Consider the following 18,327-nt stretch of genomic DNA (forward strand, 5'->3'; position numbering starts at 1 on the left):
CTATAATTAGATCTTGGAGGCAATTGGTTGGATGATTGGATTGGCCAATTTCAGGGATTCACAAGAAGTATAAATGTATCAGTCTACACAGAATAATGCCTTCAGAATATGTTTGAAAAAACAGCTTGCAAACATGTGACAAAGTTAAAAAATTTCAATATTGTGTAAAAGTACGTGATAAGTTGACACATACAAAAAAGAATCTGATTTTTTTTTACAGGATTCATCTGATTTCTTTGCTTGTCATTTAATCACTGGAACCAAACAAAGCCCACAAAAAAAAACAAACAAAAAAACATGTGACCTGATCAGACAAGGCTTATTTGTCTTCTGCCTAGAAGCAAATTGGCAAGAGAGATAAACCTCCCACCCCATTCCCACTCCTCCTGCACAAAACTCACCTTGTCCCGGTAGGTGTAAAAGTTACTTATGGACACCAAATCATTGTTTGTGGGTGGACTGCGGGCCATGGAATAACCCAGCTTCATGGTGTAAGGAACTGTTGTCTGCGGGGTTCTCACATTTATAGGGGGCTGAGTGTAGGCAGACAAGGTCACAAGAGCTCTACAAAGGGAGATAATAAATACCCAGTGACCAATTTAAGAATCTTTCATCAAACATTTATCACGCTTGGTAATTTTTCACCAGAAATTCTGCAAAACTTGATCATGCCTATCTTTACACAGTTTTATTGTTCCTGGCAAAAATTTAACAGGGGAGTTTTGATCGAAATTTTCAGTAAAATCAGTCCTAATGTATCATGTGACTTGTGAAAAATGTCATGCAACCTTTGCTGACATTAATTTACTAATCACCTGTCACACCAGACGCACTAACGACACCTCTTTACTCTAAGAACTCAAGTTCACAAATTCTCAGCTTCTAAATTGTTTCCATTGTTTGTCTAGACTAAATTACTTTTGGTGCCTTTTTTTTCAGATGTCCAAGTTATAGTAAGTTAAATAGTTGCCTAACATTTTTGACAGGTCACATGACACAGTAGGACTTTTTACCTTTAATATTACAAGAGTTCGAACTCGAAACTCACCTATCAAATGCTGAAATATTAACTAATCAAACCTAGTCATTAAGTCTGGCAGCTTAAAATTATTTGTGATCCATTCATTTTGCATACTGTCTTAAAAACAAACCTGTACTGACAACTGAGTAAGACAACTTAGAATAAGAGAATATGGGCGTGTACCTGGGTGTGATGTCACTATTGCTGCCGGAGACTCTCTTCATGTCTGTTGGCCGATTAAAACACACAAGAGCACCTGGGGAGTACAACAGTACAAGAGTGATAAAAAAAAATCCCAGATTTTTCCAGCTAATAGCGCGTAATGGACTGTACAATGTGCCCTCTACTTTCCCGTCACTGCCATTTCCAGCTACTGTCAATTACCTTGTAATCACTGAGGAACAAAAAAACACTACAAAACAAAACAAACCATACATGTACAAGTGTCTGTACACAAATGCAGAGTAACACAACCTCATGTTACACTGATTCATAGTCATATATTTCTTTACAAAACAATAAGGTAAATGTATAATGTAAACGTAAAAAACATTAAGTAATCAACCAAAGGAAAAAATGAAATCCAGCATCCTCACAATATTTAAACACATTTACATGCTGAATTAATATGTACATGTATATTTTATCCTACTGAGTCTATTACTGAGTTTGCAGCTAAACTGACAGCCTTTAGCAATGCTGGAGTACCGTTTGAACAAAAGCGCGCGCCACTGGTGCGTGGGAACGGGACCAAGGAATCCTGATAATTGCCGTAGCTGTAGACCGACATGTACGATGGTAACTGATGCTGTTTCACAGGTAAGGAGGTCGGCAGGCCGAACGGCGTGTCAGAGTCCGGTGTCTTCCGATCCTCAGACTGAAACAAAGCACAGTCTTCCGTAAATATAATTTATTTATTTATTTCATTGGTCTTTCATGCTGTACTCAAGGGTATCTCACTCATATGACGACGGCCAGCATTATGGTGGGAGAACAATGAACCGAGCCCCGGGGAAATCCTGTAAATATGAGTTTCTCTAAACCCACAGATGTAAACATTCTGGCTGAAACACAATAATACCAAAGTCACAACTTCACAAAACAGCAAGTAGTCTTAAGTAAATTTGATGCAATATTTTGGTATGCTCAACAAATTCTATTTCTCAAATCACACTCATATATCCTTCTTGTATAAATTCGTAAAATTTACCTGAAAACTAATAATGAACACACACATGTAAATACGTGTGAAGAACAACAGCAAAGAAATAACTAACAGCTCTTCGATAAACCCTGCATTCTTATTTAGAATAAGCTAAATTATTCTGGGGGGGTGGGGTGGGGTGGGGGGGAGTGGAATACACTAAAAAAATTCTGCAATCACATAAACCCACATTAATTAAACATACAAACATTTATTTAGAAACACTTTATTACTTTGTTTTCCCTGTAAAACACACTCTGTAAAGCACATAAAATGATGAAACTATGCCCATATGGATGAGTAACAAAAATGAATAAATTATAAAAAAAAAACAAAAAAACAAACCCAAACATGACAATGGCAAATGGTATGAATTGAGTAAAAGAGCTTACCGTGAGGTTGTCCAGACTGGCGATGAGTTGACGCAGACAGGGTTCCAGACAGGACCGGTTCCTTTTCACATGCTGATGAGAAACCTCCTCTAGTGCCTGTACAGAAACACAGACAAACAGATAACATATAATAAATAGTGTTCTAAAAATTGACTTTTCAGTCACTAGCATCTTGGATGCATATGAGCGACACCTTGTAAGTTGTATCATTTATCACTAATTATTCCACCCTGTTTTCTTTGAAGGGTTACAAAAATGTAATATTATTGAAAACGGGTTTCGCAAAGTTTTATGGTAAAATTGTACAACCACAAAATTAATGATACGTGAATTTCATCCATTTGAATGAATTCATATGGTAATCATTCACTTTACCCTGAAATATATATGATTAAGTACATGTAGGTTACTGTTTGCTGCTGACAAGTTCATGTGTTGATGTGGATTTTCAGTCTACTACAAATGCTCCTGCAATCATTTTATATCTGTGACTTCCATGCGTTACTTTTAATTCATTCAATCCTTCCTTTGATGGATAAGAATGTTTTTGAACATTTAAACGTAGAGAAAAGTGGAGTGTCTGGAGTAAACCACTGACTCCTGGCAAGTTACTGACAAACTTTCCCACATGTGACATACAGATATGCACACCATATATATATATGATATTAGTGAAAGACAAGCAGTCTCCAACAAATGCCAATATTCAGCCAAACGAGTGTCACTGTCCATTTTAAGGCCTTGGTCATTTTATTACTTATTTTGTCTAAAAAGTGAACTTACGCATGCACATGTTGAAAGTCATGTAAAATGCTCTATGAATATTTATTTATTTATTCGATTAATGCTTAACTGTGTGCAGAAGAATTGTTCACTTCCGTGATGGCTGTCAGGTTTATAGGTCGAGCAAATCTGAGTACCTGGAATAAATCATCAACCTTCTGCAGGTACCTTACAAGCCTCCTGACTTAAGGCCGCAACCCAGAGCTGGAATTGAACATGCTACCTCAATGGTCAAGGGCATTACAGTAGCAGGGAAGCAGCGCTTTAACTATCTGAACCAGCGATGAACCTGATACTATAACATATGAAGTCCTCTGTGAACAAAACATAACTTGACGCAGCAGGACTACAAAGCAGAAGTTACCTTGCCCAGCTTGGCCTGTGTAGATTTATCAATGGATGTGGTGGGCAGAAACTGGAATGCTGGGGCGGCAGTGTTTGGGTAGTTGACTGGAAATGTCATCAGTAGGTAGACTATATTAATTCCCCTCATAGCAACTACCTTGCAGGTCCGTGAGGCAGCATTCATCTGTCATTCAAAGGTTAGAATCAAAGACAATAAGTTTTACTCATGACACATGTAAACAAGAACGTTTGCAATTACAATTCAAATTTTATACTCTCCCTACCTGATAACTCTATTACAGCGCTACCTTTTCTGTTTATAGGTAACTGAGAAAATGTCTTCAAGCAAGCCCCAGTCACATAAAAATTTGTTGTAAAGCACAAACATTACTATAACGATACCATCGTGTCTTTTCTTTCACAAACCATTTCACAACATGACCCATTTCCTTAGTATGAGGAAATCACCTTCAAAAGAGCAGTTTTACAAAAGTGTAGGAACAAGGAAATGTTGCCGTGCTGTTTTACGTTTACAGACATAAGCAGTCTAAAAAGGGGAGATAACTCTACAATGCATAAAGGACATACCTCAACGGACACATTGGGGATATCTATGTTGACCAAAGAAAACTCCTGCTGCAATGTTCTGGGCTGCTGGGGAGAAGTAGCAGTCTCTCCTTCTGTTTTTAAATGGAGAGGTGACAGAGGTGGAGTAAGCTCTTCTTCCCTTCTGTCCCTCAAGTCTAGGGTGCTAGGTGGCGCTCTCATCTCAATGGCTTCTGAGACAGGCTGGGAATCACCATCGCCTACATCATCCACGACAGTGTGACCACACAGCTAATCGTTGAAAAAGGAAACAGTGATTAATGAACACATCATAAAACAGACAAATTATCTGTGAATATTTTATCTTACACCAAATGAATGATAATAGTTTGAAACGTCTGATTGTGTCATCAGATTGGAGAAAAGCTGGACCATAACAAAATGGGTAAGCAGACATAGGGTAAAAAATGCTATATACTAACTACACTAGTTGTGGGATAATAAACAGATACAATTTAGTGAGCTGAAGGTATGTATGTTCCACAGGCATGGAAATAAGCATTGAAAAATAACTTTTGCACTGTTGAATGAATCTGATGAGGGAATAAAGCAACTTCAAAGCATACCTGAAATGTTCAAAGTCGATTCAGCTGGATTTATTCATAACTTATAAATAACTGGGCTTCAGTTTTAAACAATTAATTGACAGCATAGCTAAACCTACGTGTAAGTACAAATGAATAAGTACCATAGTTATTGTTACTAGTAAAGTGCCTGTAATAGTAATTCATATCTCTCACAAAGTGTGCTGTAAATACCATGACTACTTCGTACAGTGTTCATTTCACAGCTATGTATGTACATATAGAGATTCCTTTCCCTAAAGATACATGTATTTGAATATTTGGTCCCTGATGTTCGTGCACAAACCTTCTGAAGTTGAGGTTCTATCCTCCAAATCCTCAGACTCTGATCACGTGACCACGTTACCAACTGATGTTCCCGGGCACCTTGACGATCAACAATAAACGAAAACCAAATAGTCACAGTAATGTGCTTTTACACCAACAGCCTTAAACCAGTAGACAGGTTTTCATTTTTCTTATAATCATATTAAATCTGTATTTATGATACAAAAAGCATAACCAAATGATGATGAAACATCAATCAGACTACCTGAAAGTATGAAAACATATTTTCACCAGGCACATGACAGATCTTGTGACTTATAGCTGCAGCCAAGCCAGCAAACACCGCACTCGAAAATGCCAAGGGGCTGATGTGCCCTCATTCACCTGATGCATTGTTCTTGCTGCTGTGAATTGGCTCCTTACCGATGAGTTTGTAGTCTTTCATTCAGTTTTATGTGTCATTTAGTTTTCCTCACTGATACCAAGCTGTTGACCAATACAGTGCACATATATAATTTATTTATTTCACTGTTTAACGCAAAAATAAGGAATTTTTCACTTATATCGTAGTGGCCATCATATCAGGTGGCGGAAATCAGAGTGCCTCTGGTAAGCCACCTACCCTTGGCAATGGACATGCATAAGGTTGTACACGTACTTAAAAGATTTCAATTGACATACGATGGAATCTAGTTATGAGTAAATACAATATGAGTTTGTCAGTTATCTGTAGAAGTGCACTGGTTTCCCTGGGCTCTTCCTGGTTTCCAGTACAATGAACTGAATGTCAGAGTTGACGTGTACGTAAGTATGAAAATAGGCTGTTTGAAATATAAGTCTCAGAAGCAAAGAAAAAGTGAAAATCACCCATTTAATAAATGCACTGTACTATCAACAAATAGAAGAGCACTATCCAAAAAAAACCCCAGCAATGTTCTACCATAGAGCAATAGAATAACCCATATCCTGCAAAACTGAACACGACAGGACTGGGTTGATTTAGCTCCTGGTCCTATGCAGAGCTGTACAAACCTGCTGGCTGCTTCCTCCAGTGAAACTCCAGAACAACATCTGTGTGTCCAACAAATGTATGCACAGGTTGTGTGAGGTTATTCGTGTTCCACAACAGCAGGCTGTTTTCTCCCCGTCTTAATTGAGGCACAACCACAGTGACTAGGCCCTGCCCAAAGGGCTGTTCGGAAAGAAAAGATAGAACAATTTATTACTGTGTTCTATTTTTGTGAGGGAGAAAGTAGGGGAGACATGGATTGCAGGAGCTTAGGGCTTGAGGCATCAAAAGAGGATACAAATGAACACATAACACATGTATATGTAGATGATTTGGAAATTTAATACGCAAACAGTACAAATCTTTTCACTGTGGTTTCCTGTATAATGTGCCATCTACACTGTACATGGATATATGGATTCCAGGTATTAATTAGCATTTTCCAGGTATTTTACATCCAGAAGGATGTAGCAGCTATCAAGTTACTTTACTGTTCTTTCTCCACGTTGTTATGGGTATAACAGCATTGCAGTTCGTAAGCACTAAGATATGCCATCTATCTGTGGTTTTACCATAGTCACACACATTTGGATTTACAGCAGAATGTGCCATCTATCTGTGGTTTTACAGTAGTCACACGCATTTGGATTTACAGCAGAATGTGCCATCTATCTGTGGTTTTACAGTAGTCACACACATTTGGATTTACAGCAGAATGTGCCATCTATCTGTGGTTTTACAGTAGTCACACGCACTTGGATTTACAGCAGAACGTGCCATCTATCTGTGGTTTTACAGTAGTCACATGCATTTGGATTTACAGCAGAATGTGCCATCTATCTGTGGTTTTATGGTATTTGATTAGGAAAACTTACTGTGTATCTAGCCCTCCAAACTGGGGAGCCTGACGATAAGACGCCTTCAGGTCGTCGCGGACTCGTTACATCCCAGAACTACAACACACAACCAACACAAATCACCAATCACTGCCCCACACAATGTCCTTATATATCACTACCACATTCATTCAGTTGGGGATATCATGACAGACACTGACTTGATCCACTGCATTTACAGGCTTATTTGCTAGTTTGAATGTATCAATTGCTTTCAATTGCCAAAGACATTCAAACAAAACATGTTTCATCTATACCAGAATTCTACTGACCATGCTTTTCAGAACCTACAATATCAATTGAAAACAGCAGCATCAATATATGATTTTTGGTTAATTTATTTCACATATTCTTTCATAAGCTCTTTCCATGGTGTTACTCTTACTCCATCTGATATCTGTAACATAAACTGATTCATTATTTTCAGATTATGTATTGCTGTAATGTTATTTGACTTTACTGTATTGTTATACCTCCTGACAGCTTCAGTGAAGTAGAATTGGTCAGTCTTATCTCCTTCAAATGATACCATCAATAAGGTACCCTTCACTGTGCCATAGTGAATCCGGTCCAAATGAAACTGACTTATTTCCCTCCAGTGTATGGCTTACCTTGACAGTACAGTCCTGACTGGATGTGCTCAGGTTGTTCTCTGTGTTAGGGTTCCAGTCTAAACCATGGATCTTTGAAAGGTGAGCTGCTATATACTGTAGAGGGGCATTCCCTTTCTGAAACAAGAAAAGGGTCAAGGACAGTCACACTACATGTCACACAAAACAGTGGACATACATAATTTATTTATTTCACTGTTTCTTTAACAGAACACTCACGACTTTTTCCCTTATAACCTAGTGGCCAGCATTTTGGGTGAAGGAGAGTGCCCAGGGTTACCCTTGGCAACAAACATACATATTAAGGTCGTGCTCAAAAAGATATTAATATATGATGGGGATCATCCTCATGGGCAGATGAAAGCAGCCTAATGGCCCTTGAGGCCACAGTCTTGAACCCAGCTCTTTTAAAGGATCAGGTACTTTGTCACCTGATTGACAATACATGTGTAGGTAGTATTTTACTCAACACGCTCCACTTTATTCCAGTCAGAAACTGACCACCATCACATATATAAATTAAGAAATTCTTCAACAACATTAGGTGTTCGAACAACATTCAAACAAACTTCATGGCAACACATTTAAGGTAAATGATTCAGCCTTGATAGGTAGAGAGAGGCAAAGACCTACTTACTCTTGGGTCCCATATTCGGATGTCACCTTCGTGCGTTGTGGCAAAAAGGTTCCTGGTTTTCTTGTTCCATTTGACCTGAGCTGCACCAGCTACATGCAAAACATACATAACACAATTACATGTACAGGTATATATAAATATAAAACACACATAATAGACATAGGATATACAATGAATGACCCATTATATGGGTCAATATGGGTAAAATTATATTCAGTTTTATTAAACAAGTGGTGTAATTTTCATTATATCAGGAGTCTAATTATTTTGACGTAATGGGCCACGAATTGCATATCCTATTTATCCCATCATCATTTTGAATGGTTTTAGGCGGCTGACAGAGAAGACAATGTTTGTTTGACCACTATGTAAATATGATACATAATAATATTGATACATGTGAAATGGTTGGAACTGAACCGCACATTTCACTGAGTATAGTTCTATATAGCATTGAGGAAATCTGTGATATCTATGAACAGAAAACATGACACACTCCATTAGTGTGCAACAAGATGACGAGCTTTCATTTTTTCCAAAATATCAGCATTCATAACTGCTCATTTATCCAAACATTTGGCTCCTAACTTGTTACCTAAATCTAGGTCATATCTCTATGACAACTGACATCACTTGATCACTTGCAAGGTGGGAGGAGCGGCGATTTTGAAAATATTCAAATTTTAGCTAGTAACATGAATGATTCACCTCAAAACTTATTTGCTGGTCTTACTAACCATCATGGAACTTAGAGAATGCAACAAAACAGTGTCTATGATGTTTCGCAGGGCTTGATTTAGGTTCTGTTTTGGACATGTCACGTAGACGTGATGATGAATCACAAGGTCACAGTGGGACCAATTATCTTGTTAGATGTGGAAAACAGAATGGACTAGATCTAATAAAAATCTTGATCTTCATACAGACAAGACACCTGTTTGATGCTCAACAAAGTTGCACGGTAAGTTTACAGGTGTTTAATTTCATGAAAATCGAATGCCGAAGCATGCTGCTGTCGTTAACTGTTAAACTTGTGTTTGTGAGTACCTTGTTTTAGGTATACAGCGTCAAGCACTTATATCCCAGCCAAGTGTTACTTTTTTTCACATTTCCTGAACATAAACAACCCTCAAATTGGCCAATCCAACAAATATAGTATTGTCTCCCAAATCAAATTAAAAATGTGCAAAAATTGCACTGAAACGTGCTCGGTCATGTTATACGAAAAGGTTGAGGAATTAGGGTATATATTGTTCATGGCAAATTCATCATTATATATTTCTTATAATCTATTCACAATTTATAGTCTCAATGGTTTGCTGACTGGGAAACAGTCCCCCCGAAGAGCTATACATGTTACACACATCATATATATATACGTGTATAATAATGATTACATAACAGTTTAATGTAACTCTAGCAAGTCAAAACTCACCCACAGTTTGGAAAGCAGATGATGGCTTTTTGGGATCTCTAAAGAAGTATACAAAAGAAAGAATTAAAACATTTTCTGCTCCATAGTTGTTAATGACAGTGAAATCAGATGAATTCACATTTAATTCTGTGAATATTTTACGGGGAAAATTATTCCGTAAAATAGATACCATTTTGACAAAAAAAAAAAAAAAAATGAATAAATAATTACAGAAGTAAAACACATCACAGAACCATGCAAAACATTATTGTTTACAGATTACAAATGAGTTTTACCTGATATCCCACAGATAGGTGAATGTGTCGACTGAACAAGTAGCTATCAAGTTGGTGTCAAACGGAGACCAGTCCAGGCCACTGAAACAATAAGGTTGTTAGTCATATACAGATTCTTAAAGAGCCATTTCAGTCAAGATTCTTCCATTGATGAATGGAAGAAGAAAGGAACCCTGCTCAGCACAACATGCGTTATTTCATATGCCATGCATGGATTTTCTCATACTAATACCGAGTGCTTACAGAAACAAAATTTTCATTCATTTCTGTACAAATCGTCCAATGATGTCATTTTTTCCTGGACTAACATAATCTGCAGCATCTTCAATCACACTAAAGCTCATTCACGGATGACGGGGTCTTCTCAGCAGGAGACGTCAACTGGAGTTTTGTGAAGTCATAGTAGGGTCAAATGGGATAATGGGACGTCACACAAGGGATGTGTACGGAAATGACCGCATGTTTTGTTTTTTGCACTGAACTCCACTGCAGGGTCTGTGAATTGCCCAAGAAGCTTAACGAATCTTTATGTGATAACGGTTTGTACACACTATGTACCCATGTCGCATACTAGCCATTTTAGTCTGAAATGTGTATGCACCGGAATGGTTCTTTAAGTCTAACTGAAACAATAATGTTGTTAGTGATATACAGATTCTTGGGACACATGTGGTATACGGTATTATATCACATGGTAACATGCCAGGGTGGCATTTCATCATGTTGCAACGTGTAAAAGTGGCATTTTATCATGTGGCGATATGCGAGAATGGCATTATATCCTTTGGCGACATGTAAAAGTAACAATACATCATAGTGACATGCTAGGATAGCATTATATGAAGTGTTGACATGTGAAAGTGGCATTATATCAGGTGACAAAATGCAATGGTGGCATTATGTTGAGTGGCAACATGTGAAAGTGGGTTTATATCAGGTAACAAAAGGCGATGGTGGTATTATGTCGAGTGGGGACATGTGAAAGTGGCGTTATATCACATGGTGAAAGGCAAAGATGGCATTATATTCTATGGTGATATGCCAGGATGGCATTATATCAAATGAAAAAGGTATTATATATATATCAGGCGGCGAGATGTGAAAAAGGTATTATATCAGGAGGCGATTGTAAGAGTGGCATTATATCAAGTGGCGACATGTGTAAGTGGCATATCAGGTGAAAATTGAAGACAACATATATTAGCCATCTGTCTCTATAATTCTGGGAACCCTGAGCATTAAACATAGACATACATATGAGCAAACGTCAAAGAAAAAATACAAGAAAGTTCCCTGTTACAAGAAAAATTTGGTATACAGATGATAGTACATGTAAGCTAACAGAAACAAGTGCCATTCACCGGGATTAGATTACTGAACTGTGCAATTGTGAAACATAAACCACTTACCTTATATTTCGTGTGTGTGCTTTTAAAGAGCAAAACTGTGTTCCTTGTCTATCAGCAAATGAGCAAACATCCACCCTTTGGTTTGTCTATGCCAATGAATATGAAAGTATAGTGTACTTTATTTAATAAATTTCAGATGATCTGCAAAGCAAGATGCTTAAGAAATATAAAAAATACAAAAAAAAGTGCAAATTTGTGATAGCTCTGACATCATCCATATTGAATTTCTCATCATCTTGCAATCAAGCCCTTCTTAAAAGTGAACTGACTAGGTTAAAGAAAACTTGTTACCAAAAGTGAACTGCCCAGGTTAAAAGGTAGGAGGCATATGCTAAAAGACAGGATGTCAAAACTTTGACAGACCAACCAACCAGCTGGAAGAACAACCAACTTATAAAGCGACTTAGCTGCAGCTGAAAATAATAGAATTTTATACTCGAAAGATTTTTAATTCTAAAACAAGAAAAAAAATCCAGTTCAAACATGTCCCCTGTGGTCAGGGTAACTTGGAAGGCTTTCAAATTTCAATACAACGTTATTCATACAATATACACTTTTTCCCTTCGAAACACTGTTACTGTACAGCTAGTCAACCAAAAAATTCCAATGTCCTTCAACCTTGTTTCAGTTTACTTTATGCGTTTTAAATTTTATTTCGGAGAATTTTATTGGTCAACACCGAATAATGCCTTCAGAATATACCTGAATAAACATCATGGAAACATGTAAAGACATTGAAGAATTACAGCACGTATAAGTACAAATGATTTTGTTGTTTTATTTGCAACTTGAATGTCTGTATCGAAACGAGATTAAGAGTTAAAGTGAAGGTATGAAGGGTAGCTTACGGCTGTGGCGAACAGGTTAGCGTTTTCTCGGTGTGGGTTCCACTGCACACAGCTGACTAGCCACTTGCTCTGACGGGGAATCTTCTTCACAGAATCAGCAGGAGATGATGCCTTTAAGTTAGCCAGGGCCAAGACCCTTCTCCTGCAACACAGACATTTTAACATGAGCACCAAAACTTTACAATATATTTATTTAGTTGGTGTTTTACACCGTACTCCAAAATATTTCACTCATACGATGGCGGCCAGCATTATGGTGGGAGGAAACCAGGCAGTGCCCGGGATAAACCCACAACCATCCGCAGGTTGCTGGAAGACCTTCCCACTTATGGCCAGAGAGGAAGCCAGCATGAGCTGGACTCACATTGACCGTTTTATAATATAAATAAAATTTTAAAGCAGTATTTGGCGTCGCATATTAAATTATAAAACATACGCATATAAATAATATATTGATCAACACTAGGGTGAAAGAGGAAGAGAAAATAACTTGGTTCTGGCAGGTAAGTTTCTAGACAAAACTGTTATGAATTATTATACATATCACTGAAATAAATATTAACAATGGGTTTGATTAGAAAATAGTAACATACCTGTACCTATGTACGCCCAATATAGCTACAATGCTAAAAAACATTAATACTACTTGCACAAAAGTTTTCTTCTACATGTAGCAGACAGATCAATGTACACTAAAATCGTTTTACATGTGCCTCGTATGTTTTTCTATATATACAGTCAATAGACATAAGTATTCGTCACATCAAACATGGCGCCATGCTGCATGACATTTTTATCAGTAACTTCAGTTGTAGTTTCAAGGTAAAAGAAGATGTGTCTTACATCAAAACTTAGTGAGACTATCACAAATTCACAGACTACGCAGGCTCTGTGCACAGGTGTGTTATCATCCATGAAAATGTAATCATTATCAGGAAAATGACGGGCTATAACAGGCCATAAATTATTATCAATTATCTCAATATATTTCTGACGACTTATGTTACCATCTACCGCCACTGATGTTCCAGCACCATTATAACAGACACAGCCCCAGACCATCAATGTTATCTTCCTCTGAGATGGCAGGCAGACAAGATGCCTGTTTTCTACACATATAAACGCAATTGTCCGTCCCGATCACGACTTATCATATTATCACATATCATATTTTTCCACTCTTGACCATTGGTCCAGTTCCTCATTTCCTTACACCATCTTACACGCTATTTCTTGTTCACTTCACAAACTGCCATTTTCATCTTTGCAACTCGTCTTTTGTACTGCTTGCTGTAATTTTCTTGACACAGTTTTCAGACAAAATTGATGATCCTTCCTCTCATTTAATTGGCTGGTCAAATCTGTCGAATTTAATCTCCTGTTATATTTCACAAGGCGAAATAAACATTTTTTCCCTCCTGTTTCCAAGCTTGTTTTAAACATTACCCTCCACTCAAAATTTACTTAAAATGCTGGTAACTGTCGTCCTGGGAATGTCAAGCATGCGTGCCAACTCTGATTTACATGGAGTAAGAAGTGAAGCTATTACAATCATTCCTCCCTCCCGTATGATCAACATGTGAACTGTTGTTTCGCAGTGCATAAGCACCAAGTAAGCAAATTTTACAATGGTGAAGACCACTGCCAGTACTTACCCAGCCAACAATGCCCATTCTCCCTGACAATCCACTGCCATAACATCGGCCTAGACCATGGAAATAGATAGAAATGCATGTATAACACGACACAGAGGCTAACAAAGAAGTTTCCAGAATTCTTTAAATGGATAATTGGGTAGAAGGAGTTTGTTTAACAAAATATGATAAATCGGTTATGAGTAGCAAGAACTGACATCCATAAATGTATAAGTCAAGGAGAATACATGGATATTTTTCAAACTGGACAAATGAATCAAACACTTGTTATTCCACAAAAATCTCTGTGAACGCTGGGAAGAAATGAAGGCACTGGGTAACAGCAATTTTATTCAGATTGTATGTGACTACAAGACTAAAGAAAAATCTAAATTTTCTTTTAAAAGCAAACTCCTTAAAAATCATAACACTTATCAGGTTTCAAAACAATCCAATAAAAACAAGTCTGGAAATAAGTAGCAGTACAAGGACAATGTCCTGCAACAAAAGTATTTTGACAGGGACCCATTGTTTGTTACAAAACAAAACTGCACCAACTTCAACACTAATCCCAGGCTTGTAAAAACTGTAGAAGGAGCTGCAATGGTGAAACATCTTTTTGGAGAGACAGACAAACGAAAGAGAGTGACAGACGCTTTGTCAATGACTAAAGAAAAGCCTGACTTTGATAGATGCCTTGGTTACTGGGTTTTACCAAAGTACAAATCTATGATGGTTTGGGTGATGTCCTGTGTGATGTGCACACGTTGTTATTGTTGAGAATTATGTATTTTTCAACCACAAATAAAAGACCTGGCAATATTATCCTGTGTCAAGTCAGAACTCTTCCAGACTGTGGACATCCTGGCATTTGCTGTTTTAACTACCCGAACCAACATGCTTTACTCCCTAAGACATGACGGTAAAAATATTGTCTAAATACCATGGGAGTTAATGCAAAACTTCACGGCCTCCAAACCCAGGTTGTGCTGACTTTCACAATTCATATGTATTATGGCAGTGCACACTGTAATGTTTTCTAATGTACTACAATTTCTGCTTATTATCAGAAGAAACCTTACCATGTTATTTATTACCTCTTGGCTTGCTTGGTGCTGCAGTGTACATATGAAGTGCCCAGATGTGTGTGGTCTCATATAAAGTCATAGAGTGTTGTAAGCCTAATCTGCACTTCAGGTGTCTCAGTTCATGCAGATTTTGCAAACTACCGCCACTAAACGATATGATTTTATGATAGATACCAACAGCGCTGTAGAGTTGACAGACAGATGTATATTCAATATAGTACGAAAAATCACGCCCTATCCTTATGTTACTTGTTGGGGTACAAGTAGGCCTTAAGCCATACTGAGTACTGTACCTCCTTCATGTAGGTCTATGTGTATAGTCAAAAGGTCTGGATATCGCATGAACACATAGGCCTAGTACGGTAGCTCTTAAATATAGTCGCGAACTCCAATCTGATCTCTCAAGTTCAACATACATGAACACTGTGGAGTCAGATTTTATTTCTTCACAACCGTGTTATATATCTCACAAAACACAACTACATCTACCTGCAGGTCCTTAAGCTCAACGACAACATGTTCGCTGCTCCAACGTGCAGCCATTGAGTGTGGAAATAGAGATATTTTGGGCAGCTGATTCTGACGTTGTTGTTGCTCGTCTGAATATTTTCACTTTCGGTAGTCGTAAAAACGCGATGGCTGTATCCAATACCTGAAAAGATGTATAAAAACGGAGGGTCGACGCCCGTTGTTCGCAATGTAGTAGCCGAGAGTGCTGGATTTGACTCTTTGAGCCTGTGACTTCATTGACCAGGGATCAAGGAAAACACCTTGCCATCGACAAGCCGGGTTAGCTAGCGACAACCGATATCCCCTTGGCATAAGCTGGGACAAATATATAGTCCGAGCCATAAATCAACTTATATGAATTTACAATTATACGATTGAAATAATAACTTCATTACAATGTGACTTTTATGAAATTCCAAATCGAAGAGTCTAGAAAAGAAACAAAAGAAAAGTCTGGTCAATTAATTTTCCCATGAAATCTGTTTTCAAAGATTTTCTACGTTCTGTCATACATATTGTTACGACAGAAGTCGCTAACAAATTACCGGTATATAGATATGATTACAGGAAGAATATACCTACATGGCTTAATTGTTTGGTAAAATTGTATGTTTTGATGTCGTGTTTGCTGTGTTGGCTAACCAAAGCATGTTATTTCATTTTTTTTTTAACAATGGGTTATGGCGGATTCTGTAAGACGGATCGGGTTAGAGGTCACATGACCACCCTTTCGTGTCGAAAACAAAATGGCCGCCCAGTGTTAAAGCATTGGAGAAAAGGTCACTTTTTGCCACTGCGCTAGCGACCGGTAAGGCCTGCTTTGCAGAAATACTCAGACAATCTGGAAAACTGAAAATTATGCAAATCCAAGGGATACAAGATCGCTGACAGCGATTCCAAAAAAGCATTTCCTATGCAATTACATTAGGAGGACCGTTTTCTTCACCCACGCTGTTTGTTACTAAGGAGATCACGTGGTCTCTAGCTTACGATCCGTCTTACAGAATGGATGGTTTGAGGGGGTGGTTTTTATTCCATCATAGAGGGCGCTGAACAGGGAAAGAGACTCACACATCAACCGTCTTTTTCAGATTTCAGATTAATAAGGTCATGCATCTTGACTTCCCCGTGATTTGCTTAGTAACTCGCATTGTAGGATTTTTTTTGTGTGTGTTTTCAAACATTGGAGTAAAAAAGTGATTCATGTGCGCCTAATAGCCTATAGGTCACCTAGCTTGTACAGGGGAAGTAACTCCTACATCAGTTTTCAGTTTTGTTTGTAACTTCAGTTACCCCAACAAAATAAAATAAAGTAAAAGTAACTTTAGATACGGCCTTTATTGAAATGTGCCCGTTTCTCTTAAACAGGCCAACATGCAAATCCCCATGTGTTGGTGAGCAGGGTGCCGAATCTATGCGTCGAAACGGACATTCGTATACCAGCCGTCAACCAGTGAGAGCGTGCCGGGTCAATAATCGCAAAGACCAATTCCCAAAACGACGTTTAACACAAATTACCAAAGAACAAAGAAAGTATATAAAATATAAGTAGAACGGAATCATACAATGAGAAGCGGTCAACAGTTTTCAATGATGTAGGAAAGACACAAGGTAGACCTATGTTCTAGGCTTTAATTTTTCTCTTGCAGTCTTAAATCAGAATCAGAAGTTTTTGTTGTGACGGATGAGTTTTTTAGGAAATCGTTTCTCTAAAGTAGATAGGCCCACACTTTTTGGTACCTGTCTGGTCATGGCACATCATCTGAGCCAAATGTGATTCTCTATGTTTTAGCATTTTCTGGATTGAAAGGTGTTCCATTTTAGTGATTATTCCGGTGTTTTGTTTCATTTGGGGCAATCTGAACACAGAATGCGTATTCGAATCCACCTAAGTGTGTAACCCAAATTATGTGAGATAGGCCTAAGTTTTATACTTTACTTCCCTTATATTTATGTATTTATTTGACTGGCGTTTTACGCCGCACCCAAGAGTATTTTACTAATCAATGGCGGCCAGCAATGTGGTGGAAGGAAACCGGGCAGAGCCCGGAGAAAATTAACCCACGATCATCCGCAGGTTGATGACAGACCATCCCATGTACGGTCAGCATGATTCTTCTCTTACATATATACCGGGATGTGTATAATACAAATGGGTCATTTCAGTGTTGGAACACAAAGTTTTCGCACTTGATGCCTTACTTATGGGTGTATGCCTTTCCAACATCATGGGAAACTTTCGACTACTAAATACTTTCATGTAACATCTTCCGGTTAAAATTATATGCCGTATGTATTTTTAAAAGAAATAATGATGCTGATTTTGTCCATGAAACTTAACTTTAGTAATTTGACTTTGGATATTGTTTTGACGGTTAATGGCGTGAACTGTGTTTTGGGCCCATCACTTACTGTTACTCATACATACGTGTTCTTGTATCCACAATGTGGCAGGTACATATTAAACTCACCAACTGCTAAGCTATCTTTGCTTCCTTCTAGATTAAATATAAGCTTCTAAAGTGTTATTATATAGTATTTTTTTTAGTTCATGAAGTCTTAAGAATATTGTATTAAATGCCGTCAATTATATCTGTCATATAATTCAAACTTTCATAATTTTTCATTCAACAGACGACAGATTCACTGTATCAGGGCTGTGAAGGAAATGTATCAACTTGAAATTAAATGAATCATTCACTTAATTTAAAGTACATTCTATGGACAGAAAGTCGAGACGGGGATACCTCTGAGATCGGTTGACCGGGCTTGT

The 18,327-nt window shown here is 37.8% G+C and overlaps 1 protein-coding gene across 5 annotated transcripts in view; it reads right to left on the bottom strand.

Annotated features, from left to right (window-relative positions):
• LOC135475914 (GATOR2 complex protein WDR59-like) overlaps positions 1 to 15,648 on the bottom strand; it is a 38,822-nt gene extending 23,174 nt beyond the window's left edge. For all 5 annotated transcript variants that reach the window (XR_010445075.1, XM_064755872.1, XM_064755871.1 and 2 more), the window contains exons 1-17: positions 15,534 to 15,648; positions 13,978 to 14,027; positions 12,323 to 12,464; positions 11,475 to 11,560; positions 10,066 to 10,146; positions 9,791 to 9,828; positions 8,356 to 8,444; positions 7,719 to 7,835; positions 7,087 to 7,164; positions 6,235 to 6,394; positions 5,222 to 5,301; positions 4,334 to 4,582; positions 3,765 to 3,929; positions 2,618 to 2,713; positions 1,730 to 1,898; positions 1,205 to 1,277; positions 402 to 564 (exon numbers count right to left, since the gene is read on the bottom strand). Coding sequence is in view for 4 of the 5 variants with exons in the window: in XM_064755872.1 (XP_064611942.1) it covers positions 402 to 564; positions 1,205 to 1,277; positions 1,730 to 1,898; positions 2,618 to 2,713; positions 3,765 to 3,929; positions 4,334 to 4,582; positions 5,222 to 5,301; positions 6,235 to 6,394; positions 7,087 to 7,164; positions 7,719 to 7,835; positions 8,356 to 8,444; positions 9,791 to 9,828; positions 10,066 to 10,146; positions 11,475 to 11,560; positions 12,323 to 12,464; positions 13,978 to 14,027; positions 15,534 to 15,587 (1,890 nt within the window). In the remaining variant the exon portion in view is untranslated. The remainder of the gene's footprint in view (positions 1 to 401; positions 565 to 1,204; positions 1,278 to 1,729; positions 1,899 to 2,617; positions 2,714 to 3,764; positions 3,930 to 4,333; positions 4,583 to 5,221; positions 5,302 to 6,234; positions 6,395 to 7,086; positions 7,165 to 7,718; positions 7,836 to 8,355; positions 8,445 to 9,790; positions 9,829 to 10,065; positions 10,147 to 11,474; positions 11,561 to 12,322; positions 12,465 to 13,977; positions 14,028 to 15,533) is intronic.
• Between the last annotated feature and the right edge of the window lie 2,679 nt (positions 15,649 to 18,327).

Source organism: Liolophura sinensis, chromosome 9, assembly GCF_032854445.1.
Source record: "Liolophura sinensis isolate JHLJ2023 chromosome 9, CUHK_Ljap_v2, whole genome shotgun sequence".
In the NCBI taxonomy this organism is placed as follows: domain Eukaryota; kingdom Metazoa; phylum Mollusca; class Polyplacophora; order Chitonida; family Chitonidae; genus Liolophura; species Liolophura sinensis.